The 26572-nt window shown below is 35.8% G+C and overlaps 1 protein-coding gene across 2 annotated transcripts in view; it reads right to left on the bottom strand.

The window, feature by feature from the left end:
• Window positions 1-26572, bottom strand: part of TMEM156 (transmembrane protein 156) — a 48716-nt gene extending 22144 nt beyond the window's left edge. For both annotated transcript variants that reach the window (XM_029235711.1, XM_029235712.1), the window contains exons 1-4: window positions 26449-26572; window positions 6523-6792; window positions 5304-5564; window positions 1984-2103 (exon numbers count right to left, since the gene is read on the bottom strand). In XM_029235711.1, coding sequence (XP_029091544.1) covers window positions 1984-2103; window positions 5304-5564; window positions 6523-6792; window positions 26449-26536 — 739 coding nt within the window. In that variant the 5' untranslated portion in view covers window positions 26537-26572. The remainder of the gene's footprint in view (window positions 1-1983; window positions 2104-5303; window positions 5565-6522; window positions 6793-26448) is intronic.

Raw genomic sequence — 26572 nt, 5'->3', positions numbered from 1 at the left:
GCCATAAATGCCATTATGCATCTCTTCTTAAATGCAGAATATTATTTACATTATTACATACAATAGATAAATACAGAATATTTGATGTATATTTAATATTTAATGTCATAAATGGCGTGGTATTTTTCACTACTTCATATGCTTGGATTTGCAAGGCAGCTTTTGAAAGCCAGTAAGCCTGTCATTTAGGTAGATGTTCATAAAAACTTAATGTCACTCCCCACTCTTGGTCTCTTTCTAGGCATTTTTTTCTATCTGGCTTCTATTCTCTCTTTCCTAATATGTAATCATTTATAGAAAAACAGATCAAGAAACTCAAAACTATGCACTAATTGCAAATGATATACATTTATTTAAAATAATATAATTTTCAAAACTAGAAAGACCCTGGGTCTTAATTCTGTCATTTTATTAGCTGTATTACTTTGGACAAAACACTTAATCTCTCTGAGGCTCAGGGGTTTTTTTCATCTATAAAAAATGAAAGGAATAGCACATACCCTGTTTATAAACTTTGAGAATCTAGTAAAAATCTTATGAAAATGCTCTGAAAATGTTTATTCTACAAATATACAATACTGATGATGTTATTAACCAATGCATTTAGGACCGTATATACTAAGGTACCAATGACAAGACTTGATATGAAACTGCTCTCAGAAATATCTCCAACAAACACTTAGCCAAAAAAATTAATGAAACTTTCACTCAACCCTACAGGCAACCACTCTTTCTGCCTACTGAAAGGACTAACACAGCCTTGCCTGGTAAAAACACAAGAGCCTTGGGAAATACTACACCAGCACAATGCTACTATCCTTTATTGAGAACTACTAGGCACAGGGCACTGTGTTACACTTCTTATGTAATCTCTTTAGTTCAATCCTTACCTCAGCCCTGTGGGAATGGTGATTATTCTTGTTTTACAGAGGAGGAAAGGGACACTCAAATATGGCAAGTAACTTGCGCAAAGTCACATAACTAGTAAGTGGTAGCACTAGGATTCTAACCTAAGTCCACCTGACTCCAAAGCCTAGTTTTTTGTTTGTTTGTTTGCGGTACGCGGGCCTCTCACTGTTGTGGCCTCTCCCGTTGCGGAGCACAGGCTCCGGACGCGCAGGCTCAGCGACCAGGCTCACGGGCCCAGCCGCTCCGCGGCATGTGGGATCTTCCCGGACCGGGGCACGAACCTGTGTCCCCTGCTTCAGCAGGCGGACTCTCAACCACTGCGCCACCAGGGAAGCCCCAAAGCCTAGTCTTATAATGACACATTTTATCCTGTCTTTAAGAGACCAACTACTCATATTATAAACTGTCCATCAGGTCTGATATTCAGCCAGTATGTACATGGGTGCACACCAGAAGGGTCATGTATACATGCTCACACACCAGTAGGGCCAGTATATACATGGGTACACACCATAAGACCACGATAGTAGTTGACAGTCAATGTCCATTCTGATAGGTGGATGCCCGTGTTATACTAGTTAATTCTTTTTTAATATCATCCCTACTTCCTGATTTCCAACTACACATTTTAGTGCTTCACAGTCAAAAATCTACTGTCCCCCCACACTTATTAAAGATTGACTCCTGCTCATCACCTAGAGCCTAGAGCTCAAGACCTCCAACTCCGAAATTCTTTATCACCACTCCTTATTCTTCTACCCCTCTTCTGCCTTCACTTCCACCAAGCTCTGCTCAACCTCCAGTCCACCAACTCCTTCCAGTTCACACAGCCTTTCTTCCCCTTCTATTCACTTGTCTGGGCTGGAGAAAGACACATGAAAATCCCTGAGTGCTGGCACTATGTCTTACTTATGCTTATGTTCCTTGGGTTACGTAGAATCACCACTTACACACAGTAGGTGCTCAGTTAGTGGTAAATTGAACTAGAAAAAGAAATCGAACCTACAGATAAGATTAGGAGTACCTTGATACTAGATGAATTCTCCCAAGATGGATTTATTTTTCAATACTTACCCTGCCACTTCTGCACTCTCCTGTGGGCTTCAAGTATTTTGTGGATAATGAAGATGAGCAAAAATATAAAAACTAATAGAACCAGAACATACCAAGTGATCTTCATGGAACAAATAAAATCTGCAAAAAAAAATGTACTATAAAAATACGGTAAAATGATGCAGCAGATAAGAGGCAATATGGTGATGTAGCTGGCTTCTACTATATATTCTGCCCATAACTGAAAAGTTGAATATATAACCATCACTGTTACAATGTCACTTGCTTTCCTGAGTTCTTTCCTAACGTATTAAATGAAGAAACATGACCAAGTGGTTTCCAGGGATCCATTTAGTTTCAAAATTCTAGGATTAATTTCACTTCCAAGTTATATTGATGTTAGTTTTGCTATCATTGCTATCACTAGGTTAAGACCACAGCAAGCAGAGTGCCAGAATCAGAGCCATTTGTGATTAACAATTTGGCCCTGGACCAAGCAGCCAAAAACTGTATCCTCAAATCAACAAAGATGCAGTGTGTAAGATGAGGATGGGGAAGAAAGGGAAAGGCAAAGAAAGAGGTTGGATTGAGGCATATAAGAGACCAGGGTAGATGATGAATCAGACCTTCTTTCCACAGGGGCTCACATGGCAATGATCAGATCAAGTGCATGCATTAGTTAAACATACAGTTACTCTCGCCTGAATTTAATAAGTATACAGGTAAAAAATCGCTCATTCAAATGACAGTGAGGCAATATGGAAGTAGAGTCACCATCAGCAATAGCTTAGCACGATATTCTTTCGTCCCATAAACACACACTGGCCAGCAGACCCAGGAATCAGTGACTTAAAGGAGGTTGACTTCATTATGTCCAAAACACAATTATCTACTGATTTTCTAAGCCACCCTATGTACTCTCTTCCTTGTATGCAAAACACAGCTAGTACTTATTCAACTTAGCAGGATATATAATTTCTTAATGCCCTTAGATGACTGCTGTTTGGGGGCTCATGATCTGGGTACCCCTTTTACAGGTCCCCCACTCCATAAGCAGATGTACGTTAAATAGGCAGTGAACATTTATTTAGAGAAGACACTGAATGGAGAAGGTAGAGGTTGACTGGAATGGCAGCACTCGGCCTTCCTAACATCATTCCATACTACTTAGACTTGCATACCTCACTCAGCAAAATAAAAGCATGCAGTTAACTGGCATAGAAAATGTGCAGTGCCAGCAGGAGCCAAGGTGGGCCCAATACCAAGGTATCATGGGGCACTGATCAAGCCATGAAAAAAGGACCATGCATTTACCAAATTTATATTACAATAGCAGAATGTACACAGTTCGGGCCAAGCCAGCCAGAACACCCACCAAAGCACCAGTGAGAACACAGATGAGTGTATCTCCCTACATCCTATGCTGTCCCCCTACTCCCCGTCCCTGTAGCTGTCTTGGAGAGGAACAAGGGGAAATGGACAGGAGTCTGAAAAAAATCTAAAGAGGTAGATTAAATTATTTTTTCTGAGTAAATTTACCAGACTGGACTAAATTTAGTCCCCGTCCCCCCGCTGCCCTCCAGTAGATAGGACTTTTAAGGGAGATCAAATTAGTCTTTGGACAGCAGAGTAAAATATGAATAAATTTTTAATCTTCTACACATGGCAAAATAGGTATACTTTTCCCCAAATACAAGACTATATATTTGCACTACTATGTATAAAATAGATAACTAATTCGAACCTACTGTATAGCACAGGGAACTCTACTCAGTGCTCTGTGGTAACGTAAATGGGAAGGAAATCCAAAAAAGAGGGGATATGTGTACATGTATAGCTGATTCACTTTGCTGTACAGCAGAAACTAGCACAACATTATAAAGCAACCATACTCCAATAAAAATTAGGTTAAAAAAGGCTACATATTTGTACACCTCTGTTATCTTTCTGATTTATGGCCCCATAAAAGCTGTCAATTACTACTTCACTTTGGAATTTATGATTTTTTCCATTAACACAAAAATTAATTCTCAAAATAAGGAATATGGTAATGCTTATTTTTCCTTCATGTTTTAGAAAACATAAAAAGCAATTAGATAGATACATAAATGGACATTGAAACAAATATAAGTTTTAAATATCTATAATCCAAACCTCTTTATCTTTCAGATTTCATCGTAGTCTCCTTCTCTATGTGGTCTTTTCAAAACCTCCAACCTCATTCCTGAGCCAGAGGGAATTAACCCCTCTGTTCAGCTTCTCAGATCCTCTCCCATACCCCCTACACATACACACACCTTGAAATACCCCCCTAACTGCAGAGACTGTAGGGCCTTGGGCAAACTAACTCACAGGAGAAATTTATTTCAAGTCTTATATTTCACTTTAAAAATGCATGCATATTATATATTTGCGTTTGCTTTAAAATAAATATAACATTTTAAAATAATTACCTCTAATAGAATCAAAGCTTTAGAAACTCATTCTAAGGCAATCTGAAAGGCTTCCCTATGTCTGGAACCTCAGAAAACACAGCAAGTTACTCTGCCATAGCACCTGTCCCACTGATTGCACTGACTCCATTGTTTTACATACATCTATCTCTGTGTCTCCAGTGCCTGGCACACTGATTGGCATACAGAAGGCACTCTTTAAATGGTTATATCATAAAATGCTCTTCAAGAGTAGAGTTTATGGGTCAAGTGAGGGTACCCTGCTTAGTAGTGAGGATCAACTGTGTTAATTTAGAATAGGGTGACTAGAGTGTTAATCAACCTTAAGCAGAATTAAGATATATGTAAGTTTTATATTTCAGACTCCCACCTTTCCCTCAGAGTCATCCAGTGCCTCAAAATGCTTAATCTGTACCCCACCTAACTTCACAGCAATATATCAAAAATCCCTTTAATTCAGGTCTGTTTCTCAGCTCTAAGAGAGGACATGTTAAATCAATTCAAAATTTAATAGCACATCACAATACATATGTATATTTACATTTAAAAAGAAATATCATCCTTTAATACACAAGTGTGATAGTGTTACCTCAAGCACAGCTAATAGGCATTCCCAGAAGTTATTCTGGGGCAGAGGGTCTTTCTAATGCCCCTCAGATCACAACCCATAGACGTCTCCTCCACCTCTGAGTACAGCTGGGTTCCACAAAAAGCACATTTTGAAAGAAAAATAAACAGATAAAGGGCTAACATTCTTTCCAGTGTTGCTATTTCATCAATAAAATTCTTCAACTATTCAACTTTCAATGCAGTTAATATGATAGTCCTTACTTAACTTTGTGTCTATATTCCATTCTCCTTTTCCCTCCAATTTCCTTAAAAACTCACATTTTACATCCATTTCTAGGTGCAAAGAAATATTTATACAATTAGTCGGGTGTTCCATAATTCTACAAGTATGGTTTATATCTGTTTCCTTGTTTGGATCTTCCTCTTCGATTGCTGACCTTCTAGTGTGTGTTTTTAGATTACAGGTAATGTTACATTCCTCCAAGTGGTCAACCACAGGAGTTACAGTGAAGTTAAAATGTTGACAAGGTGAATGAAAATCATTTGCCTTCACTTCCGTTGATCCTCTCATGATAAGAACTAGAAAGAGATTAAGAAAATGTTATTCACAAAAAATAGTAGTACATAGTAAGAAAACACATACAACTCAAAACTAAATCCCCTCCTTCCTATACAACAAAAAAGAGTAGAAACAAGAAGTTACCAGCACTAAAAATAACAATTACAGTGCTTACCTTTTTTAAGAGAGTGAAAACTAGGTGAGTTTGAAATAAAATTGGAGCATCTCAAAGAAAAAGCAAACATTTTCCTGATGACTTGTGGGACAGATTTTATTTTCCAAAATGACCACAACAATATTTCCCATCCCACATTATACTAGTTTGCTAGGGTTGTCATAACAAAGTACCACAAAATGGGTGGCTTAAACAACAGAAATTTATTGTCTCACGGTTCTGGAGGCTACACTTTCAAGATTAAGGTGTTGACAAGGTTCCTTCCTTCTGAGGGCTGTGAGGAACAATGTGTCCCATGCTTCCCTTCTAGCTTCTGGTGGTTTGCTGGCAGTCTTTAGTGTTCCTTGTCTTATAGAAGCATCACCCTGATCTCTGCTTTCATCTTCACGTGGCATTCTCCCTATGTGTGCATGTCTATATCCAAATTTTTTTTATTTATAAGGATGCATCAAGGATTCAATGACTCCTTGGGGAATCAAGTGTGATTTTATATGAGAACCTGCAAGTTTACTTAGAATTTTTTCAGTACTTTTGAAGAGAGCTTGCTAAATAATACTTTAACCATTAAATGTACATGGATTAGTGGCATTTTGATGTATTTTAAGCATAGATATTTTGATAAAGTAAACGAAGAACAAGTTATTATCCTATCTCAAAGCCTGTAAGTCACTCATTAAGCACCACATGGCTGAGTGTTCCAGGGCCACTAGACTTAACATTGGGATGTATTATTAATACTTTTTTAACAGAATGAGGTTATTTATCCTTGATAATTTTAATTCTCACTTTTCTTTTGCATTTACCTTTTGATGTTTGTTCCTGAGAAATAAAATCCATGTTTCCTTTGGACTCACAAGCCAAACATGAGGAGCACATTTTAAATTCACTTGTGATGTCTTGGCAAATCCTGGTGAAGTTTTGAAAACTGGAGTGATTTAGAAAGATTCCCATAATAGTCTGAGTTTCTTTTATTGGTTGCAGAAAAGTCACGAAAGAAAAATTTAAAGAGGAGAATGAATAGGTGAAATTAGGTTGTAAACATACTTCCAGGCATGATAGCTCCAACGTGTTTCCTATAAAGGAAAAAACAAAACAAAACAAAAAACAACTTTCTTTACTGTAAAATTTTGAGTTTTTGGCATTCAAATGAATACACAATAAGCTCCCAGTTTTTCTTAGGCAGATTCAGTACATTTCAGTTTATCACTGACAAGACTTTGTTTTCACATGAATTAACAATATCTAGTCCATTTAAATATTTTTTTAAAAATTTGTCAACATTCCCTGTTAATTTTCAGAGAAGAGAAGTCCTGCTGAGAAGTTCTTTGAAACCCTAGCATTGTAACCATTCTCTTTTCTAGGAAAATTTTAATGGACAAACCTTAGTTTCCTCTGAATCCACCTGTTCCCAAATAGAGGTTCAAGTGAATTGCATGGAGTTGAACAGGGAATGGAAAACTTGAACAGTATATCTGTATTAGTTTCTGAGGGCTGCTGTAACAAACTACTACAATCTTGGTGGCTTAAAACAAGAGAAATTTATTCTTTTACAGTCCCGAAGGCCAGAAGTTCAATGCCACTGTTACTGGTCTGAAATCGAAGCATTCCCAAGACCACACTCCCTCTGAAGACCTTGCACCTCTTCCAAATTTTGGGGACTGTTGGCATTCCTTGGCTTGTGACCACATCACTCCAATCTCTGCTTCCATGGTCACATTACTTTCTCCTCTGTATCTCCATCTTCTACTCTTCTGTCTGTGTCAAATCTCCCTCTGCCTCTCTCTTATAAGGACACTTGTGATTAGATTTAGGTCCCACTGGGATAAGGCTCAGGATAATCTCCCCATCTCAAGATTCTTAACTTAATCACATGTATAGAGACCCTTTTTCCCTATAAGGTAACATTTATAGGTTCCCAGGGATTAACACCTGATATATCTGGGTGACCATTATTCAACCTACTTGAAATTTAATAGGATAACATCATAATTTTTATTTTGGTGTGAAGACAAGTATCAGATTTGGAAATAATGGCATAATAGAAGGAAGACTGAGTTCAAAGCAAAAGACAAAGACTTTAGTGCTAAAGCTGTTATTAGCCAAGATACCTGAATAATTTACTTTGTCTCCACAAGTCTCATTTTCTCTTTAGCAAAATAGAGATAATAACAAGATCCTGCTAACCTTGTAGGGTTATAGTAGCATCAAGTGATATATATGAAAATATTTTTGAAAATTGTTCAAATGTATATTATTAAAATGCAAACCCATATTCCAAAGTAAAAATTTAAAATTCATCCTTTAGTTAAGATGAGATTTAATCCACATGAGTAATTAAAGCTCACTATATGAAACTTGGGAATCCCTATGTAGCAGTAATGATAAACTAAGGAATAGGTAACCTCTCTTTCAGATATTCTCAATTTGACAGTCATTTACTCGCATGAGGAAATAGCTGACACGCTCAGTTCCACATTTATGTGGCTTTCTTTACCATTTCTCATAATCACATGGGGCAAAATATATTTTTAAAATTTTCTAAATAATGTGGAGCACAATGAAAGAATTTCTTCATTTTTAAGAATGATTACTCCTAGTCATACATCTTGATTCAAACGTAAAAGAAAATCAAGCTATTGATTTATATTAAAGCACATTTTTTACTTGTTGAATTTGTACTTTGATAGTAATTTCATAATTGTTTCGTTACTGATGATATTTTTATTACTTAACAAATTAAAAGGTTCATTTACCAGCCCTCTACATTTGAAATTGCTTCTGTAATAATTCACATGTAATTTCCAGCTATAAACACATTTCATACTTGAGTTGCTATAAAAGTTTTGGGAGGTAGAGATTGTATTTTAGTCAAATACACAATTTTGTAATGTCTCAATATATTTGTAAACAAAGTTGTAATCAAATTAAAACTATTTTTAAAAAAATTGTCTTCAATAATAATGTCTCAAAAATAAGATAGGAATGTATCATTTGATAGAAATCTATAATCTGTAGATTTTTTGTATTACTAAACACATGAAAAAATTATTTCTTGCCATCTCTCCATTTTCCTCACTGGCATTTTTCATCTTATGAAATTTTCAACTTCTTGAATTTATATTCTTATGTTATGACCTAGAAGGGAGATAGAGAAATTTTTACTGTCATAGAGAAATGTTTACTGTCAATATTGCAGTCTTCTTATCCAATAAGTGACAAACTTGGCTTTCTAGAATTGTTGAGATATATCCATTGTATTTGGCTATGAGGTCATTTTATGATAGTTTTTAAATCTTAGTTTTAAATAATTCAATTAGGAAAGAAAGAAATACAGGACATATCCTTCCCCAGTATAATTTTAAGAAATAAATGAATTCTACTCAATCATTTTTGTTATCAGGTGGGCTGTATTCTCATCTTCATAAACAAGGATATATGAATTTAACTACTGCCATTAATATTGCTGAGAGTCAGACATCTAAATTCTCACTCTCAGAGATAGAAATGCATTCCAGAATTACTCCAGTACTAAGACTGCAATCTTTCAAGATAAGGATATAGAATACTAACTAGAATTAGGAAAATAAGTTACAGTATAGGACAAATGCCCAAGTCAATGATTTTTTCTTTTTAAAGAAAAGCAAAGAGTAAGGTTAAACTGTCTTTATTTTCTTTTTTAACTTTTATTGTAAACATATATCATATACAAGCCTATATAAAATGTATTGTTCCAGTTAAAGAATAATAAAAATAAACGAACACCCATGTATCTATCACACAGGTTAAGAAATAGAATATTAGCAACATCTCTGAAGCACCCTATCCCTCCCTGCCCCTACATACTCCTTCTTTCACAGAGGTTAAGCACCACATTGAATTTTGTTGCATTAGCATACTGTATACATATATATGGGCTATATTGTAGGTATTCATATATGACTTGATTTTTTTGCAGAATATGTTTTAGTCGTGTTGCTACACATGGCTGTAGTTAATTATTTGCGGTACGTTTTGAATGAATATACTACAATTTATGTATCTATTCTTCTGACAGTGAGCATTTGGGTTGTTTCTATTTTTGCTGTTCTGGATAATATTGCTGTGTACCGTAACTCTTATACATTGTTGGTAGGAATGTAAAATAGTACAACCACTTTGGAAAACATTTTTATTTTCTTTAAGTTAAACATATACTTAGCACGTGACCCAACAATTCTACTCCTAGGAGTTTACAAAAGAGAAATAAAAACATATGTCCACACAAATACCTGTACATGAATTTTCATGGCACCTTTAAAATTTATAATAGCTAAGGACTGGAAACAATCCAGAAGTCTAACAACTAGTGGATATATAAACAATTCCTGACATATCCATAGAATGAAATACTACTCAGCAACAAAAAGGAAGAAAATGCTGATACAAACAACAACACGGATGAATCTCAAATGCATTATCCCAAAGGAAAGAAGCCAAACACAAGTGACTATATACTAATGTGATTCCATTCATATGAAGTTCTAGAAAATGGAAAACTATATCAATAGTGGGAGAAGGGTTCTTCTGCAAAGGAGAAAGAGGGACATTTTGGAGGTATTGGAAAGTTGTATATCTTGATTTTGTTGATAGTTACATTGCTGTAAACATTTGTCAAACCTCAAACTTTATACTTAAAAATCGCAGCATTTTATTATATATAAATTATATCTCAATAAAGCTTATTTTAAAATAGCGCTACTATGAATATTCATGAACATGTCTCCTGGTACACAAATACAGAAGTTTCTCTAGCATACATATTGAATGAAATTGCTGGGTATTCAGTATGCACACCTTTGATTTTACTAGAAAATGCCAAATCATTGTACAAAGCAGTTGGACCAATTTAATCTCCCACCTGCAGTGTATAAACGTTTCCCATTGACGCATATCTTGGCCAGCACTTTTCAAGTTTTGACAATTCAGTGAATGCTAAATAGAACCTCATCATGGTTTAAAAGTGTATTTTCCTGGTTTTCCCTACTTTTTCTATTTTTCTGGTAGGTTGTTTGTCTTTTTCTTATTAATGTTTAGGAGTTTTTAACTTTCCTTTTAAAAATTTTAAGAAGTTCTTTACATTTTCTATTAAGATATCTTCTCACAGTTTGTACCTTGTCCATTCATTTTCTTCATGATCTTTTAGTTAAAGGAAGCTCTTAACTTGAATGTATTGAATTTATCAATCATTTTCTTTACAATTTGTGCTTAGTGTCTTGTTTAAGAAATCCTTCTCCTGGACTTCCCTGGTGGCACAGTGGTTAGGAATCGCCTGCTAATGCAGGGGAGATGGGTTCAAGCCCTGGTCCGGGAAGATCCCACATGCCGCAGAGGAGCTAAGCCCATGTGCCACAACTATTGAGCCTGCACTCTAGCGCCCATGAGCCACAGCTACTGAGCCTGCGTGCCACAACTACAGAAGCCCGCGCACCTAGAGCCCGTGCTCTGCAATTAGAGAAGCCACTGAGGTAAGAAGTCTGCACACCACAACAAAGAGTATCCCCCACTCGCCACAACTAGAGAAAAAACCGCGCGAAGCAACGAAGACCCAACGCAGCCAAAAATAAAATAAATAAGTAAATAAATTTATAAAAGAAAAGAATCCTTCTCCTTTAAAAAGATCTTCACCCACATGGTCTTCTAAAAGTTTTGAAGTGTTGCCTTTTATGTTTAAGTTCTTAATCTATCTGATACTGTGTACAGTATGAAGTAGGAAACCAGATTAATTTCTCCCACATGTGATAATCAATTGTACTACCAATTATTAAGTAGTCTATCTTTTCCCCACTATCTGTAATGACATCTCTATAATCTATCAAAGTATCCATGTATGTATGACTGTGTTTCCGGGTTCTCAATTTTGTTCCATCAGTCCATTTTTCTATCTTGGCAAAGATATCTTACTGACTTAATTACTTTTGCTCTGTAAAGCTCTTATATCTGACAGGAAAAATCCCCTCACCTTGTTCATTTTCTTTAGGAACATCTTAGCGATTCTTGACCCTTTGCTCTTTCCAATACATTTTAGAATCAGCTTACTAAGTTCAGTGAAGAACCCAGTTGTGATTCTGACTTGAATCTCAAAAATGTACAAAAATGATCAAATTAGATTTATTCCTGGAATGCAAGATTGAGTTAGCATTAGAAAATCTAATAATGTAATTCACTGTATTAACTGATTAAAGAAGAAAGACTATATAATCATCTCAATAGTTGTTGAAAGAGCATTCAATTATATTCAACAGCCCTTATAATTAAAAACTCTTAGCAAACTAGGAATAGAAGAGACCTTCCTTAAAGTGAAACGGGATATCTAAAAATGATTATACATCACTCTCAGTGTTGAACATCATAAGCATGCAGGAGCAAGCAAGGATGTCTGCTCTCAACACCTCTATTTATCATGGTACTGGAAGTCCTAGTCAGTGCATTAAGACAAGCAAAAGAAATAAAAGGTATAAGGATTGAAAAGCAAGATATAAAGGTGTCATTATCTGCAGTCAACATGCATATCTCCCATGGAGAGCTATTTCTAATTCAACTCTGTTTCACATTTTCTATTTCTTTGGTTCTCTGAAATGTGTTCTAAGTAATTTCCTTACTTCTACTTCATTAATTCATTATTCAGTTGCATCTAATCTATTTATTGCATTCCTTGTGTTTCTACTTCAAATTATTATATTTTCATAATTAGAATTTCTAGTAGGGTTCTTTTTCAAATCTGCCTGGTTATATTTAATAATCTTGTTTCTTAATCATACATTTTGATACCATTTTTAATGTATTGAAACAAATTAAATACTTATTTTATATTTATCTCATAATTCTGATATCTGAAATCTTTAAAGATCTGATTATGTTTGTTGTTTCTGTTGACTCTTGTCAACTGGAGTCTTAATATGTTTTATGATTTTTGATAGTAGCACATGTTCCTTAGAATTTTATTCAGGAATATCTGAGATCTGGTTTGAAGGTATTTTCCTCCAAAGATGATTCTGTTTACCTCTACTTGATGTGTAATGGCACCATTAATCCAAAAAGCACTTTAAATTAAATTTTTGGATTGGGCTTTTCACACCTCATAGACAATGACCCTCGGTATCCAAATTATGACCATCTTGTGTTCACAGACTCTCAAAGGAATTTTTTCCTTACTAAATTTACTTACAAACCAACAGGTTATTTTCCTTGATTACTCTTTCATGGAGCATATCATCTTTTGGGTCCCAGACTTACATGTCCTGCCCATGCATGGCCCAATGAAACTGAGACTCTAGCCACCAGGAATTGGTAGATGCTCCTGAGGTGACCAATTTCTTCACTCTTGCTTATCCACCTAGATTTGTAATTTCTAGTCATTTTCCATCTTTAAGGAGTTTTTTTATTTTCTTATCAGTTCAACTATGTATTTTTAAAGTTTTTAATATGTTTAATCTCGTATTTTTAGATATTTTGTGCCAGAAGTGTTTTTTAAAGTATGACTGCAAGAACAGAAGTCTCATCTATCTGTTGAACTTCAAAAGTAAGTGATAATTTATAATAAAATCTTCATTGTTTGGCCCACAACAGGAGCTCCAGAAACTACTTTATGTCATATTTTCCCAATACCTAGGTTATTCCTCTGTTAATCAGTTGTCAGGGAACTCTAAGGAAGCATGGATTATTTCAGACAATATATATATTCTAAGTGTTATTGGTCCAATATATTAGATATAAACCAGAGAAGATAAATTTTACCATGAGTTATAGTGAGTACAACTCCTCTGGAGAAGCATTTGGTGATTTCTTATAAAATTAAATATACTCAGTTATTTCACTACTAGATGGTTATCCAATGAAATGAAGATATATATTTATTCAAAGATCTGTAGAAGAATGTTCATAACCACATTTTTATAATAGCCAAAAACTGGAAACAACCCAGTGGTTGAAAGGACAATTGTAGTGTATTCGGACAATGGGCTACTTGGCAATAAACAGAAGGGAACTACTGATACACTCAATAACATGGATTAATCTCAGAAACATTATACTAAGCTGAAGAAGCCAGACCAAAAGTAGATACTTTGTGATTATTCCATTTATACAAAGTATAAGGGACTTCACTGGTGATCCAGTGGTTAAGACTCCATGTTCCCAGTGTAGGGGGCCTGGGTTCAATCCTCTGGTCAGGGCAGTAGATCCTGCATGCCGCAATTAAGACCTGGTGCAGCCAAATAAATAAATATATTTTTTAAAAAATACGAAGTATAAGAAGGGACAAAACTAAACTATGGTGAGCTAGGCCAGAAAGTTGCCTTGGGGCTGGAAGGAGAGTTGATCGGAAAGAGCAGAAGGAATCTTCCTGAGAGTGATGACAATCTGTACCTTGTATAGGGTGATAGATAGGTGCTTACAACTGTGAAAATTCATGAAACTGAACACTTAAGACCTTTCCATTTTATTATATGTAAATTATGTCTTTAAAAAAAAAGTCAAACCGAACAAAACGTAGCCAATTGTTTCTAAAGATCTTTCATCATTACTGGATATTCTGTAGCTAAATTCAGCAATTTAAAAATATTAGCTGCCAGAGGTGTAGACAAGATGGCAGAGTAGGAAGATCTTGAGCTCACATCCTTCCATGGGCACACGAAAATTACAGATATTTATAGGTCAACTATCAATGAGAACAACCTGAAGACTAGCAGAAAAGATTTTTCACAACTAAAGATATAGAGAAGAAAGCACAATTAGATGGGAAGGAGGAGCAGAGACGTGGCACAGTCAAGACCATGCCTCCAGGTAGGTGGCCCACAAATGGGAGCATAATCACAACTGCAAAGGTTCTCTCCAAGGAGCAAGGGGTTTGAGCCCCACTTTGGGCTCCCTAGCCCAGGGGTTCTGCACCAGAAACATGAGCCCCCAGAACACTTGGTTTTGAAGGCCAGATAGGTTTACATATGGGAGAGTCAGAGGGCTGTAGGAAACAGGGACTCCACTGAAAATTTCACACCCCCCAAGTCTCAGCACAGAAGTAGGCTTGAAAGAAGCCTGGGTCAGGCTGATCCTGGAGACCCTCCCAGTGACGTGGGAAGCACCTGTGATTCTTGCTTGTGGATGTAGATGCTGGTGGCAGCCATTCTTGGGAGCTCATTCTACCACAAGAACACAGGTGCTGGAAAGTGCCATTTTGGAGTCCTCCCTCCAGCCTATTAGCATCAGGGGCTTACCCACCCACTAGCAGGCCAGCCACTAGCACCAGGCCCCCGCAGGCCCCACAGCCAGCTGCACCAGGACCTGGCTCCACCAGCTGGCCAGCAGCCACCACACAAGCAGAGCCTGGCAGCCAACCAGCCAGTGGCCAGCCCCGCCTACCAGAGTGCAAACAGTAGTTGGCCCCAAAACAACGGAAGGACCCACACAGCCAAGTAGGAAGTACCCCTAGAGCATATCGCTCCAGTGACCATGAAGGAGTGTTCTGTTGGGCCCCATGAGACTTCTCCTACATAAGGCCACTTCTCCAAGATTGGGAAATGTAAATGGCCTAACAAATACATATAAATAAACACAGAGAACTGGGCAAAATCCGGAGACAGAGGAATATGTTCCAAACAAAGGAAAAAGACAAAATCCCAGAAGAACTAAGTGAAGTTGAGATAAGCAATCTACCCAATAAAGAATTCAGGGCAATGATCATAAAGATGCTCAATGAACTCAGATGAATAAATGAACACAGTGAGAGGTTTAACAAAGAGAAAATATAAAGAAGAACCTAAAAGCTAAAGAATACAATAACTGAAATAAAAAACACACTAGACGGAATCAACAATAGATTAGATGATACGGAGAAAAAGATTAGCAAACTAGGAGACAAAGTAGTGGAAATCATCCAAGTTGAACAGAAAAAGGAATTTTTTTCAACTTCAAGCATACTAATATTTGCATTATAGGGATCCCAGGAGAAGAGAAAGAGAGAAATGTACAGATAATTTATTTGAAGACATAATAGCTAAAAAATTTCCTAACCTGGGAAAGGAAATAGACATCCAGGTTCAAGAAGTACAGAAAGTCCCAAATAAGATGAACCCAAAGTGGTCCACACCAAGACACATTATAATTAAAATGGCAAAAATTAAAGATAAAGAGAATCTTAAAATCAGCAAGGGAAAAGCAACTAGTTACGTATAAGGAAACTCCCATAAAACTCTCAACTGACTTTTCAGCAGAAACTTTGCAGGCCAGAAGGGATATATTCAAAATGATGAAAGGAAAAAAACCTACAACCAAGAACACTCTATCCTGCAAGGCTATCATTCAGATTTGTAGGAAATATAAAGAGTTTTACAGATAAGCAGAAGCTAAGAGTTCAGAACCACTAAACTGGCTTTACAAGAAATATTAAACAGACTTCACTAAGTGGAAAAAAAAGATCACAACTAGAAATATGAAGTTACAAAGGGAAAAATCCCATTGGTGAAAGCAAACAGTAGATCAACCACTTATATTATGATGGTTAAAAAACAAAAGTAGTAAAATCATCTATATCTACAATAAGTAGTTAAGGGATACACAAAACAAAAAAATGTAAAATATGATGTCAAAGGCATTAAACATTTGGGGGATAGTAAAAATGCAGGTTATTATAATACATGCAAACATAAGAGATCATCAGCTTAAAACAATTACATACGTTATAGGTTGTCATATATACCTCTTGGTAACTACTAACCAAAAATCTATAATAGATTCTCATACAAAAAACAAAAAAGGAACCCAAACATAACACTAAAGATAATCATCAAATCACAAGAGAGCAAAAGAAGAGGAAAGGAACAAATAAGGACTGCAAAACAACCCCAAAACAATTAACAAAATGTCAGTAAGTACATGCCTATCAATAATTACTTTAAATTTAAGTGGACTAAATGCTCCAATCAAAAGATATAGCATGGGCTTCCCTGGTGGCGCAGTGGTTGAGAGTCCGCCTGCCGATGCAGGGGACACGGGTTCATGCCCCGGTCTGGGAAGATCCCACATGCTGCGGAACAGCTAGGCCCGTGAGCCATGGCCGCTGAGCCTGCGTGTCCGGAGCCTGTGCTCCGCAACGGGAGAGGCCACAACAGTGAGAGGCCTGCGTACCGCAAAAAAAAAAAAAAAAGATATAGCAGGGCTGAATGCATACAAAAACAAAACGCATATATATGCTGCCTACAAGAAACTCACTTCAGATCTACAGACACACGCAGACTGAAAGTGAGGGGAGAGAAAAGAATGCTCCATGCAAATGAAAAAAAAAAACTGAGGTAGCAATAATTATATAAGACAAAATAGACTTCAAAACAAAGACTAAAACAAGAGCCAAAGAAGAACATTATGTAATGATAATGGGATCAATCCAAGAAGGTAAAACAACTCTAAACATATATGCACCCAACATAAGAGCACCTAAGTACATAAAGCACATATTAACAAATGTAAAGAGAGAAATTGACAGTAACACAACAACAGTGAGGGACTTTTAACACCACACTTACATCAATGGACAGATCATACAGTCATAATATCAATAAGGAAACTGGCCAACAGATTAGAGCAGACAGACTTAATAGATATACATAAAACATTCCATAGAAAAGCAGCAGAATACACATTCTCTTCAAGTGAACATAAAATGTTCTCCAAGATAGATCTCATGCTACTCCACAACACAAGTCTCAGTAAATTTAAGAAGATTGAAATCTTATCAAGCACCTTTTCTGACTACAACAGTATGAGACTAGAAATCAACTACAAGAAAAAAACTGGAAAAAACACAAACACATGGAGGCCAAATAATATGCCGCTAAGTGACCAATGAGTCACTGAAGAAATTAAAGAGGAAATCAAAAAATACCTGGACAAATGAAAATGGAAACACAACAATCCAAAATCTATGGGGTGCAGCAAAAGCAGTTCTAAAAGGAAAGTTTATAGCAATATAAGCTTACCTCAGGAAACAAGAAAAATAAGTAAACAATCTAACCTTACACCTAAAGGAACCAGAAAAGGAAGACAAAGTTAGCAGAAGGAAAAAACTCATAAAGATCAGAGCAGAAATAAATGAAATTGAGACTGAAAAAAAAAAAGAGAAGAAAAGACCAATGAAACTAAGAGCTGGTTCTTGGAAGAGATAAATAAAATTGATGACCCTTTCACCAGACTATCAAGAGAAAAGAAGGGCTTCCCTGGTGGCACAGTGGTTAAGAATCTGCCTGCCAATGCAGGAGACATGGGTTCGAGCCCTGGTCCGGGAAGATCCCACATGCCGCAGAGCAGCTAAGCCCGTGCGCCACAACTACTGAGACTGCGTGCCTAGAGCCCATGCTCTGTGACAAGAGAAGCCACCGCAATAAGAAGCCCTCACACTGCAACGAAAAGCAGCCCCTGCTCGCTGCAACTAGAGAAAGCCTGTACACAGCAACGAAGACCCAACGCAGCCATAAATTAAATAAATAAATAAATAAAATTTTTAAAAGAGAGAGAGAGAAAAGGAGAGCCCAAATAAATAAAATCAGAATAGTTACAACCAACATCACAGTAATACAAAGGGATCATAAGAGATTAGTACAAACAATTATATACCAATAAAAAGGACAACCTAGAGAAATGGATAAATTCCTAGAAACGTTCAATCTCCCAGGACCAAATCAGGAAGAAATAGAAAGTATGAACAGACTGATTAGCAATAATGAAATTGAATCAATAATTTTAAAACTCCCAACAAACGATAGTCCAGGACCAGAGAGCTTTGCAGGTAAAGTCCACCCAACATTTAAAAAGAGTTAATACCTATCCTACTTAAACTATTTCAGATAATTTAAAGGGAAGGAATGCCTCCAAACTCATTTTACAAGGACGGCATCACTCTGATACCAAAACCAGATAAAGACACCACCAAAAACAAAAAGAAAATTATAGGCCAATATCACTGAAAATGTTAGCAAACCAAAGTCAACAATACATTAAAAGGATCATACACCATGATCAAGTGGGATTTATCCCAGAGATGCAAGGATGGCATTTTTCACAGAACTAGAACAAATAATTCTAAAATTTGTATGGAACCACAAAGACCCCGGATAGTTTAAAAAAAAAAATCTTAAAAAAGAAAAGCTTGAGGTATCACACTCCCTGATTTCAAATTATACTACAAAGCTACAGTAATCAAAGAGTATTACTGGCACAAAACAGATACATAGATCAATGGAACAGAATAGAGAGCCCAGAAATAAACCCACACTTAAATGGTCAATTAATCATGACAAAGGAGGCAAGAATATGCAGTGAGGAAAAGACAGCCTCTTCAATAAACAGTGTTGGAAAAACTGGACAGATACATGCAAAAGAATCGAACTGGAGTACTTTCTCACACCATATACAAAAATGAACTGAAAATGGATTAAAGACTTCAGTGTAAGACTTAAAACCATAAATCTTCCAGAAGAAAACATAGGCAGTAAGTTCTTTGATATGGGTTTTATTAATATTTTTGGATATGTCTCCTCAGGCAAGGGAAGCCAAAGCAAAAATAAACAAACAGGACTATGTCAAACTAAAAAGCTTTTGCACAGTGAAGGAAAATACCAGCAAAATGAAAAGGCTGCCTACTGAATGAGAGAAGATACTTGCAAACAGTGTATCTGATAAGGGATTAATATCACAAAGAGCTCATACAATCCAACAGAAAAAAATCCAACAACTAAATTTAAAATGGGCCAAGGACCCAAATAACATTTTCCAAAGAAGACATACAGATGGCCAACAGTCACATGAAAAGATGCTCAACATCACTAATCATCAGGTAAATGCAAATCAAAACCACAATAAGATACCACCTGTCAGAATGGCTGTTATAAAAATACAACAAATAAGTGTTGGCAAGAATGTGAAGAAAAGGATACCCTTGTGCACTACTGGTGGGAATGTAAACTGGTGCAGCCACTATGGAAAACAGTACGGAGGTTACTCAAAAAATCAAAACAGAACTACCATATGATCCAGCAATTCCATTTCTGGGTATTTTTCCAAAGAAAACAAAAATACTAATTTGAAAAGATATATGCATCCCTATATTCATTGCAGCATTATTCACAATAGCCAAGATATGGAATCAACCTAAGTATCCATTGACAGATGAATAGATGAACAATATGTGGTATACACAGTTGACCCTTGAACAACACAGGTTTGGAACTGCATGGGTCCAAACTTTACATGGATTTTTTTCAATAGTAAATACTACAGTACTACAAGATCCACAGTTGGTTGAATCTGCAGATGCAGAACAGTGGGTAGATGTGGAGGAACTGCGTGTTTGGAGCGCCAATTATAAGTTATGCATGGATTTTTTACTTTAAGGAGGGTCAGCACCCCTAACAACTGTGTTGTTTAAGGGTCAATTGTATATACAATGGAATATTGCTCAGCCATAGAAAATAACGAAATCTTGACAGTTGTGACAACATGGATGGACCTAGAGGGTATTATGTAAGTAAAATCAGTCAGACAGAGAAAGACAAATACTGTATTATTTCACTTATATGTGGAATCTAAAAACAAAACAAACATATCAAAACAGAAACAGAGTCATACAGAACAAACTGGTAGTTGTTAGAGGGGAGAGGGGTGAGGGGAAGAGTGAAATAGATGAGAGAGATTAACTCTCAGGGATGTAATTAATGTCCAGCATAGGGAATATAATCAATAATATTGTAAAAACTTTGTATGGTGACAGATGGTAACTAGACTTATTGTGGCAATCATTTTGTAATATATAAAGATATCAAATCACTATGTTGTACACCTGAAACTAATATAATATGGTAAGGATTTAAATTAATTTAAAATTTTTAATTAAAAAATTCTTGTCTCTAACCACATAAACTGCATAAAAGATATGCCATGATAAATTTCTATTCCACAAGAATTAAAATATGCATATTGGTTGCCAGGATAGAAGTTCATGGCTTAGCTGCCTAATTTACAAAGACGTTAGTTAATATATATTGCTTTCCTTTGGTCACAGGTCTGCTTCTTTAACAACTGGCATAGACTCAAAAGAGTATCAATTTCAATAGCAAAAACTCAATTATATTTCCATTTGAGTACAATAGTTGAAGCTTCTCTAGCAATATTGAGCGGGAAAGGGTGAAAAAATATCATGTTGTATATGTATATATATAACTGATTCATTTTGTTGTGAAGCTGAAACTAACATACCATTGTAAAGCAATTATACTCCAATAAAGATGTTAAAATGAAAAAAAAAATCATGTTGTGTATGGATATACATCCATGGTGTTAACCAGATTAGGAAAAGGGCAGTCTAGAGAGAATATGGATTTATTCAGAGATCATTTGGGGAAGACAATATAAAATATTTCCTAGGAGGAAGGGGCAAGGTTTGGGATCACTTTTAACCTACGGTCGCAGTATATGAATGGCAGGTTTGGGACATAAGAAAGAGACTACTGGTTTTATTTGTCAAAACAAGGAAAGTAAATGCACACTGTGAAATTCTCCATTGGGGAAAAAAATGGTAGGTAAATGATTCAGGGTAAAGTGATGCATATCTTTTAAGTAAGAGATTCTGTGAAATAAATTTCAGAGGCTGCACAACCTAAAAGTTCTAGGTTTGTGGTGAAATTTTATGTTTCAAAATGTAAGATGAGGATAATAATGCCTGGCCTACCTAAATTAAAAGATGGTTGTGAGGGTCTGATGGGAAATACTTCCTTCCAGAAAGCATTTTCTTTTTTATTTCCTCTATAATATTTTTAATTTCCTTTACAATATGACTCAGAAATTTCACCTAAGCACAAATTGACTGCCTTCTAATGTGGCGGGTACGTCCTAAGTGCTTGAAATATGAACAAAACAGACAAAAAAACCTCATTTTCATTGAGCTTACATTCTATTTGGAGAAATTGGGCAACAAAAAATATAAACAATAAATAAGTAAATAATATAGGTGGTAAGTGCTATGGAGAAAAGAGAGCAGTGTAAGGGGAATATACATTACCATATTAATGTTTTAGAGAAAGCCATTTTTTCTATAAAAACAAAAAAGATATTCCGAGAGAACATTTATCTACCAATGCAAATGAATGAGACATGTAGTGAGAAAGCTTCCCAAGCAAGGGTTATTGGTATTGTAACCTCGCTTATGAGAGAATAAGGCCAATTCTGCCAAAGCAGTGATAAGCATTATTTTCAGCAGTATTTTTTTTTGCCAGTACGTATGTCTAAGATATATATGTAAAAATACCATGTCCAGGGCTTCCCTGGTGGCGCAGTGATTGAGAGTCCGCCTGCCGATGCGGGGGACACGGGTTCGTGCCCCGGTCCGGGAGGATCCCACATGCCGCGGAGCAGCTGGGCCCGTGAGCCATGGCCGCTGAGCCTGCGCGTCCGGAGCCTGTGCTCCGCAACGGTAGAGGCCACAACAGTGAGAGGCCCGCGTACCGCAAAACAACAACAACAACAACAAAAAAACCATGTCCATTAGTAGCCATTTTAAAACTATAATGATTCAGAAAAATCAGTAAGAAATAAAATCTTAAAAAAAAGCAAATTTATCCATCTAGGCTTATTCCTTCTTCCTGTAGATTTTCAGAATAGTCTCCCTTGAGAATGATGCTTCACCATTAATGAGTTGAAATCTTTAATGAGTTAAAATTAGTTATTATATGTAAAAGTACTTGGTATATAGTACCTGCAGATGTATGTATAAATATGTTAAATTTTTAAAAAACTTTTTTTAATAGTCATGACTATATCCCAAACCTGATTGGGGATTACTGATTAAATTATTAATGCATCAGCCAATAAGAAAATAAAGTGCCCATTTTTTGAGAACTAAGATAAGAATTTCTCAAATTAATTGCAGTTACCCTGATTACACTGGTCTTTATAATATAGACATAAGTAATATGTACATACTCTCATATACTTCAGGGTTTATCCTATAGTTTGTAAGTATTTGAGGTTCCTTTATCCTTTGTTTTCTTCCATTTCACTGCTCACTATACAGCCATTTCCATCAGAAAGTGTGAAGTGGAAGGGAAATGAAAGCTGGTAAACATAGTGTATGTCAGTTTGGCTCTTAAAAGTAAGAGAGGTGGGCTTCCCTGGTGGCGCAGTGGTTGGGAGTCCGCCTGCCGATGCGGGGGACACGGGTTCGTGCCCCGGTCCGGGAGGATCCCACATGCCGTGGAGCGGCTGGACCCGTGAGCCATGGCCGCTGAGCCTGTGCGTCCGGAGCCTGTGCTCCGCAACGGGAGAGGCCACAGCAGTGAAAGGCCCGCGTACCGCAAAAAAAAAAAAGTAAGAGAGGAAGTCAAAACAGCTAGATGAAATTAGGTATGAGGTGTTTTCATCTGTGCTATTCCTGGTCCTCGTCACCACAGTCAGGAATATACTCACATAACTCACTAAAATTTCTGGCTTCAAGAATTTCTGAGATATAAATACGAATATATTTTATTTGAGAATCAATAACAATTGCTTCTTTTAGAAAGTGCTCCTGCAAGTAGTGAAGGAGAAATATTGGGTGATCATTAGAACTCTGACAATTATTTCTCTTTGTGAATGAAAATGGAAGAAACATCCTCCCCCAGACAGGATTGGAAGCAACTTTTATGTTCCCATTGCATCTTTTTAACGTTGCTATTTTCATGATTACAGTATTGTATTTAATTATTTACCAGTCAGTCCTCCCCTTGACTGAAAACTTTTTGAAGGAAGAATTGCCTTCATTTTTGTAGCCTTGGGTTCCTAGTACAGTTAGACACTATTCATAAGTGAAAGAATAAATAAAGATCACTGAGATTTATATGAGTTAACCAGGTCTCTCTCTCTCTCTTAAACACTGTAAGTCCACCTAAAGCAGGTTGGTAAAACATCTTTTATTTGGAACAACCCAGCTCCCTTAATTTCAAGAACTCTAAATAAAAATATATCCATACCCTTTTATATCTCTATTATCTAATGCAATATAAGAGTATGAAACCGTTATATTAACTACTATGTCTTAGTATAAGCTGCCTTTCCAATAAACTGAAAACTAGAATAAGCTATCTTGCCAGTGCAAACCAATGCAAAGTCATTAGAAGTCCCAAACACCATTAAAGAAGTTCCCCATCTTTGCTAAAGTTAGACTAAATAGCTTATACTATGTAATTATAATAATTGAATATTCTGTGTAATGATTATTCAGATACCTTCTTGATGAAAAATGATCAAACACAGTGTTCTATTTTTAACTTAGGCCTTCAGAGGATTTATTATGTTGAAATCAAATCTATTAAACCTGGTGAATACATTATTCCTCATTAAGATTCCTTTTGAATTCATTTGACATGTTAAAGACAGTGTATCAATAAATAATTTGCAAGTAAAAATCATTTTATAATATTTATCTTAGAAATTAAAGTGAATAGAATATAAGAATGGAAAAAAGACACAAGTAACTGACAGGAAGGGTAAGACTACATGGGAAACTCTCAAGGTTAATTTTAGCACTTCTGGAACTCTTTTATCATCTAAATAATCTTACTAGATATTTTATTTTATGAAATACATCAGTTAACAAGTCAGCTCATTTCATAAGGCAACTTATTGTGATTAAAAATTATTTTAGGGTTTCCCTGGTGGCCCAGTGGTTGAGAGTCCGCCTGCCGATGCAGGGGACACAGGTTCGTGCCCCGGTCCGGGAAGATCCCATGTGCCGCGGAGCGGCTGAGCCCATGAGCCATGGCCGCTGAGCCTGCGCGTCCGGAGCCTGTGCTCCACAACGGGAGAGGCCACAACAGTGAGAGGCCCGCATACCGCAAAAAAAAAAAATTAAAAAAAAATATAATTTTTTTAAAAGACAAAACAATTATGTGCCCTTAGTTTAATCAATATAGAACTGTATAAAATGAAGCTATATAAACTTGCTCCTGGTGATCCATAAACCATTATAAAATATAAAGCATTATTATTACACTATTGCATGTGTAAAACATTTTGCCTAAGAATCAACTTTTCATTTATGGCAGCTCTGTGCAAAATTCCTTCTACCACAAAATGATATTAGGACAAAATGGTGGTTTTCAAACAGTTTTGTTTGTTGGTTCCAAGGAGAGTTCCTTTGAAACAAAATTCTCAGATAAATCCATCACTCTAAAAAGAGTTGGAGGAAATATCTACGTTGCTCTTGGACAAGGAAAAGAGAAATGGGTATTTTAAATTTTAGGAGGCAGTAAAGGTAGTATTGGAAGCTATTGTAATCAGTTAAGAAACTAAGAGTACAAAATCATTATCAATGATGGTTGATTATTGTCGAGACATCTGCCCCCAAAAGAAAAACTTTTAACATGCTCTTGTAGTCACCAGTTCTCACAAAACACTAACCAATACTTAGCAAATAGATCATTAAATCTTTTAGACTGATTACCTGGTTTTCATTAGATCCAATCTGATTTTCTTTGGAGTTGCTAGATACATCTATCTGACCTACCTTAGACAGCTATTAAATGAGCTACCCCTCAGCCCACAATAGCTTAAAAATTGAAATAGGTTATCTCCATTCCAATTCTAACTATTCCTTTTATATTTTCACTCAGTGAAATCAAGAATTAAAATATATGCTATGATTGCTTAATCTAAGCAACATAATGCCAGAAAACCAAGAGTAATTTGAAAAATTCAATTATTCACAAAATGGACATTCATAGTGTTTACCAAAAAAAATTTTATCTGCTACTTCACATCATGTATATACAATATTAAATAATCATTGCAATATGTCACCAAATGTTATTAGCAAAAGTATTTTCATCTGGTCACTTAGTATTATGTATATGCAATAATAAATAATCATTGCAAAAAGTCATGAAATATAAGCTTTTGTCTGATTTTAATCAAATTCATATGATAACTTTTTACTGATAGAACACAACATTTTCTTTTTACTTTTTCTTCTTATAAGATGCTAGGGAGCACAATTACCATTCAAACAATCACACTAATATATTTTCAAATCTTTTACTGACACATAAACATAGTTTAAATTTACATCTATTTATTTTCCTACTCTAGGTTTCAGCAATATCACAATTTTCTGAAATATACACAAAGCTAATTTTGTTCCATTTTTCTCTATTTGCAAATATGCACAGGCATACACCTGCTTAAATTTGCACCCCTCTTATTTTGAAAAAAATCTAAATACATTTCCATAAAGTGACAGTAAGTGATGTGTGTGAAATAGTTGTGATAGAGGGAATTCAAGCATTTTTAACATAGTAAATGTTACTTTCTTTATAAAATAATTCCAGAATGTAAAAGCATAATTAAAACTCTTTTGAAGGAAACTTTCAAAGAGCAAAATCATACGATGAGATTATTGTAAACTCAATGTTTGAAAGCTAGACTACAGATTTCAAGTATTTCTTTTCATTTTTTCATTTCATTGTTGTATGCTACAATACTTAAGTACTGTAAGTACTGTACTGTACTGTTCTATATAACAGTCAACTAAAATTGCAATCTCATTTTATTAGCTTTTCAGTCATAGAACTTCAGCCCACACAACATGTACTCAAAAACAAAGGCCTTTCCTGTAACCATTAGCTGACATAAGTTTTAAAAATTAAAAAAGAAAAAATAGATTGTAATTAAATACTCACTGTTTGGTGTCTTGAAATATTCTGGCAAAATTAAAATGAACGTGATCACCATGGCCAAAACTAATTTAAGGAGGGCTGTATTTGTCATGTCTCTTCACATGACACATGTGTTCTCATCAAGTAC

Source organism: Monodon monoceros, unplaced genomic scaffold (genome assembly GCF_005190385.1).
Source record: "Monodon monoceros isolate NGI ecotype Baffin Bay Population unplaced genomic scaffold, NGI_Narwhal_1 Super_Scaffold_20, whole genome shotgun sequence".
Lineage (NCBI taxonomy): Eukaryota > Metazoa > Chordata > Mammalia > Artiodactyla > Monodontidae > Monodon > Monodon monoceros.
The sequence above is the reverse complement of the archived record's forward strand: the minus strand, read 5'-3'. Positions and strand labels throughout refer to the sequence as shown.